Source organism: Egretta garzetta, unplaced genomic scaffold (genome assembly GCF_000687185.1).
Source record: "Egretta garzetta isolate BGI_Z169 unplaced genomic scaffold, ASM68718v1 scaffold25, whole genome shotgun sequence".
Taxonomy (NCBI): Eukaryota; Metazoa; Chordata; class Aves; order Pelecaniformes; family Ardeidae; genus Egretta; species Egretta garzetta.
The window spans coordinates 3,042,063-3,047,376 of record NW_009259800.1 but is presented as its reverse complement, the minus strand read 5'-3'; the positions used below and the strand labels follow the sequence as shown (position 1 = coordinate 3,047,376).

Genomic DNA, 5,314 nt, shown 5'->3' with positions numbered 1-5,314 from the left:
GCCAAAGCTAGGCAAGTAAAGATTAATTTCTTGTGTTTTGACATTAGTGTTGTTAAAACACTCTTTAGTGTAGGAGCAGGATGTGTATCAGGGATGTGGAAACTGCATTGATGATCATGTCTTATGACTTGTCAAAAATAGTCTTTCTAGTCGGACCAGGTAGCTCCGTGATCATACGGGAAGGTAGTGCTCTTTCAAATTCCAGAATACCAATTTCAATATTTCATTTCCTTGTAAATTACTACTTTTTTCTCTTTTTTAAAAGTCTTCTAAAGACTCTTCAGGTGGAAAAATTGGATTACCTGGGCATTTAGTTTCCAGGAGTTACTGAACTTGTACTGTGACTTTTGATTCTTTTGTTCAGAATTAACAATGAAGATGCTAATGATGTATTGTGAAGAATGTAATAATTTGTTATTCACCATTTTTTTTTCCTATTTTAATTTGAAGATGAGGAAGGGGGAAGGTTATTAGACAAGTATATTTCTAGAGGTGTTCTGTGTAACATTAGGTGTTTCAGAACCTGTTGAAAGAAGAAGGAATTGATCACTGCTTGGGTGATTGTGTGATCATCTTGTGGGGTGGAATGGATTTAAATATATAGAACTGCTTGTCTTACTGGTGAACGAGCTGGTTTTCATTCTGGAAAGTTATATGTTTGTACTAGAGGAGATGGGATTATTTTAGAGCTCTTATCAAAATGGAGTATAATTCTACAATGCATGTCAACCTCAGTGTCTTGAATGTGTCGGTTCTGAGTAAATGAAAAAGAAAAAAAACCAAAACCCCACAAAATATGAACTGTTCTGCTGCCCCAGCAAAACTTTCTTTATTGCCAAATCAAGTAAGAGTTTGTTCTGTTGTATATTTTGCTTTCTTCCAGCTTCCAGGTAGGTAGCTTCTGTATGCTGTTGAATTTTAATTGCTCCCAATATAACACCTGATTCCCAGCTTCCTGCCTTGCCCCAGTTGGTGTTTGGATATTGCTGTTGGTTTGTTCTGTCTGGGCCGGCATAGAGATATATTAGAGAATTATATTTGGCTTCTTTAAGTCCCTCATGACAACCCAGACGTTCTGCCCTGATGCCTTCAAATGTATAAGGACTCGGAGCTTCTCTTTCTAGAATACTTGGGTAGGCTTTCTCTACTACCTGGAAATACTTTGAACAGAGAAGATTCAGCCAGCTGGCTGTCTTGGGCAGAGTAACACTGCTTTATTTCTAGCTGGTAGGAAGATTTAAGCCCAGTTTGGGGTAGTACGGAGGGACTTGGAGAAACCAAAATAGCAGGTAAGAAGTTACGCTTCCTTTCCCTCAGTCCTGCACAGAGGACAAAAGTATAATTGAAGAAGCCATCATAGACATGGTAGAAAGAACCCACTTAATGTAAAAAACAAACAAACCCGAACCCCCGCCCCCAGTAAAATTTCCTAGAACAATTGAATATTTTTGCCAGGTTAAATTACCTAAAACACTGGCTTCTAAATGCCTTCCAGAATTAATTTGACCTTTAATGCTATGTATCTAGACCTGAATTCCTCAGATGTAACAAATATATAGTCCTGTAATAGTATGGAATATAAGATCAAATGTCTAATATCTGGTTATCTACAGAGTTGTTTTGTATGAGTTTTCAGTAAATTATGAGATTTCCTGGTAAAACTTACAGTGAGACTTCAAAAATATCTAAGAACTTAAACTTTCAAAAAGCTATGTGTCTTACAAGACCATTGTTGTTAAAATCCTGTAGGTTTTGCAGATTGTCTTTAACTGTAAGCTAATTATCCTTTCTGCTGTGTGGGTAAGTATGGCTCAAATACCAGGTTATTTTAAATAATGGGAGAATCCCCCCCCAAATGCAGTTTTCAGTCTGGTCCCTACAACTGCCATGCTTAATGCCCTGTCTGCTAGCCAAGCAGAGATAGTCAACAAATTATTCGGGCCACTATGTGTTAGCAAATTCTTGTGCTGGTGTACAGATCAAGCAGTAAAAGCAATCTAAGTTCAGCCTCGTTCAAAACAGTATCAAAACACCCTGCTTTTTTAATTGTAAAAATGTCACTCTTGCTTCCACTGGAAATCTATGCTGGAAGAAGTGACTTTTTTTTCTTTTTGCCTGGGATACTATTTCCTTTTTTTTTTTCTGTGACAAAGATTTTTTTTTTTTCTTTCTTCTTGTAGGTTGAAAGAAGAAAGGGAGACCTGCTTGTCCAATGAAGATGCAGTCTTAGTCTTCAGCTATTTAAGCTGAATGCATTGTGATTTCCAATAATTGAGACAGTGATTCTGAAAGCTGTCTACATTAATGAAAAGAACAATGTAGTCAGCTTAACTGAATCATCAGTGTTGCATATTGAATAGAACATGATAAACCAATCTTGATGGACTTATGCATGTTAGGAGTATAGATACAAACATTTATTAAAGCATTGTTTTTTTAAAAACAGTAGTTTTAAAAATGGAGAAATACGAAAACGTACCACCCCTCCCTAAAGAACCTGCAAGAGAAATGAATGTGGAGAATCATACTTGTCCCCCACCTCTGCCGCCTAATGAACAGCCTCCACCACCTCCCCTGCAAACGTCCAGTGACGCAGAGGTAATGGACGTTGGCTCTGGTGGTGATGGACAGTCAGATACCCCTGCTGGGGACACGCACAGTATCTGCAGAACACAGCTTCTCACAAAGGGATCTGCCTGCTACAAAAGTCGTCTTATAATAGACCCTAACAATAGTGACCAAAGCCCAAGAACTGCTCGCCACGCACCTTCAGTTCGAAAGTTCACCCCAGATCTTAAGTTACTTAAAGATGTAAAGATTAGTGTTAGCTTTACAGAAAGCTGCAAAAGCAAAGATAGGAAAGTTCTGTACACTGGAGTTGAGCAGGATTATAAGGCAGATACAGATTTTGGTATGAATAATGTCAATGGGGATTTGCATGTTTGTCCTTTTGGTGGTAATAATGGTAAAGCTGTAGGAGTAGGGGGTGAAAATGATGACAAGAAGGATGATGAAAATGATATTGATCAGGAAAAGAGAGTGGAATATGCAGTTCTGGATGAGCTAGAAGATTTTACCGACAATTTGATGGAAATAGATGAAGAAGGAGGAGGGTTCACATCTAAAGCAATCGTTCAAAGAGATAAAGTGGATGAAGAAACCTTGAATTACTCATATGAGGTAAGTAAATCCACAGGTTTTTGATGGGTAAGAGGTTTCCAAGTGACCAGCAAGAAGTATGTAAAGATGTTAACTGAAACAGTCTTTTCTACAAATGTGTAGTACTTGAGTCAAAAATGCAGGATTTTCAGAGACAGAACTTTGGCTAAAAACTTCTGTAAATTATGTTGGTCAAAATTTTGAGTTGTGCGGCAGCTTCTAGAGACTTGTTTAACATTTAGAAGGCTTCTTACACAATTGCAGCTCATTCTGTTGTGAAACATACCAGTTCTCACTTATGAAAACTTATTTTCTTATTTTTCACTCTTTTTACTGGGATCATTGGAAATTTCTAGTTTCTGTCTGTATGGAAGTACTTAGAGCAAATGTATACTTTTTCTTTGCAAGGGGAAAGGGAGGTTAATAGACCCAGAAGGATGGTGTCTGATGAAGTCTCTTTCAGGATGACTTTGATAATGATGTGGATGCTCTGCTGGAAGAGGGTCTTCGAGCACCCAAAACAAGGAGACTAGAAAATGAGAAATACGCTGGTGAAAGTGATCACCAGTCTGATGGAGAAACAAGTGTGCAGCCAATGATGACCAAAATTAAAACTGTACTTAAAAGTAAGTTAATGTTCGTTAAATATCTATAATTTTTTTTGTGTGGCTTATGTCTGTAGAACAACAGTATATCAGCAGGCAAAGTTCAGGATGGCAATTCTTGTGAAATAGTTAATATGCTACAGAATTGTATTGTTTGAAGGCTTCTTACTATAGAATACAATTTTTCACATTCCTGAACAGTGAAGTTGATTTTTGGGAGTGCTTTTGATTTGTGTGTAATGAGAATGTATTTAGTGTGTGGATTCATGAAAAATTATGAAGGATTTTACCTCAGTGGTGGGGAGGTGAACAAGGATGATCCGTTCTTTTGTCTCCAATACTGTGAAGCTGCTGAAGACTGTTTGTGGTCATTGTGAGCTCCTTCCTACTTCAGTTATTTGACTGCTGTTGTTGAAATTGCTCTATGTGAAGTCTTCATGAATGCAGTACTAGGTAAAAAAAAAATTACTAGAAAAGTCAGTGGCTTACATTTATCAAGTTTCATTGTGTAAGTGTTATAAACTACTAATAAAGAAGAGCTGAGAGTGTGAACCAATCCAGAAGAATATAACTGAAAATAGTCTGAATTAGGATTAAAATTTGAACCTGCTCTAGAGGAGTGTTTAATGAGGAACGTATGTTCTGAAATAAGAAACCAAACAGTTTTTCCCTCCAAAATTTTATACTAACGCAGGATTGTCAAGAAGCTTCTAGCTGAGTCTGGTCTCAGATTTCTGATGTAGAGAGGAGCGAGACCATTCTCTAATTTCTGGAATAGAAAGGAGTGAGGCCATGTGTTGTTAACTTGAGCATGAGCATAAGCATTTTACTGCAATATTGTTTCTTTTGCTGTGCGAGTCCTCATTGGGCTTATTGTACTCTAATTTCAGTCTCATTTTCTGGAAGAAGTACTATTTTTGATGGCTAAGATATTTAAGTATAAAGGCTTGTAGACTTGATCCTAGTTTGTATCATGCTTACACTGAAAAATATAATAGGAAAGCCTTAGCTTACAGCCTAACTCACTGCTGGCTGTTTGGGGCTGTGGGTCTACTGGTGTCTAAATGCAAATTTGTCCCCGAGTGTCAAGTGCAAAAATGTTTAATAGAAAACCTAGTTGTTTCAAAAGTAACTATGACTTTCCAATTAAATATACTGGTGCTTGTGATGATATAAGTACTACAGAAGACTAAAGGGAAGAGAAAATTCACTGGTGAAATGAACAAATCAGTCTGTATAAAAATTAGTGCTACTACTGTTTTTCAGCTGAAAACATAATAGAATGTGTAATTTTGCAGGATTTATTGTGGGTTAGAAGCCTATGCCTTTTTATCAAAGCAAAACAAAATCTTTCTACAGAACTTTTTTAGTCTTGTTTCGGTATCATCCTTTGAGACAAAAAAAGCAATAAAAATAAAAAAAAAGGTTCTTTTGCTTTTCTTCCAAGAGGTCTGTCCAAGTTTAAAGCAATTCTTTACTTTAAAGGTCGTGGCCGCCCTCCTACAGAACCTTTGCCAGACGGATGGATCATGACATTCCATAACTCGGGC

At 37.2% G+C, this 5,314-nt stretch overlaps 1 protein-coding gene across 1 annotated transcript in view; it reads left to right on the top strand.

Moving 5' to 3' along the window:
- Positions 1 to 2,159: 2,159 nt before the first annotated feature.
- Positions 2,160 to 5,314, top strand: part of DGCR8 (DGCR8 microprocessor complex subunit) — an 18,700-nt gene continuing 15,545 nt past the window's right edge. The window contains exons 1-3 of the mRNA XM_009639855.2: positions 2,160 to 3,180; positions 3,623 to 3,785; positions 5,250 to 5,314. The exon at positions 5,250 to 5,314 is cut by the window's right edge and continues 78 nt beyond it. Coding sequence (XP_009638150.1) covers positions 2,458 to 3,180; positions 3,623 to 3,785; positions 5,250 to 5,314 — 951 coding nt within the window. The 5' untranslated portion in view covers positions 2,160 to 2,457. The remainder of the gene's footprint in view (positions 3,181 to 3,622; positions 3,786 to 5,249) is intronic.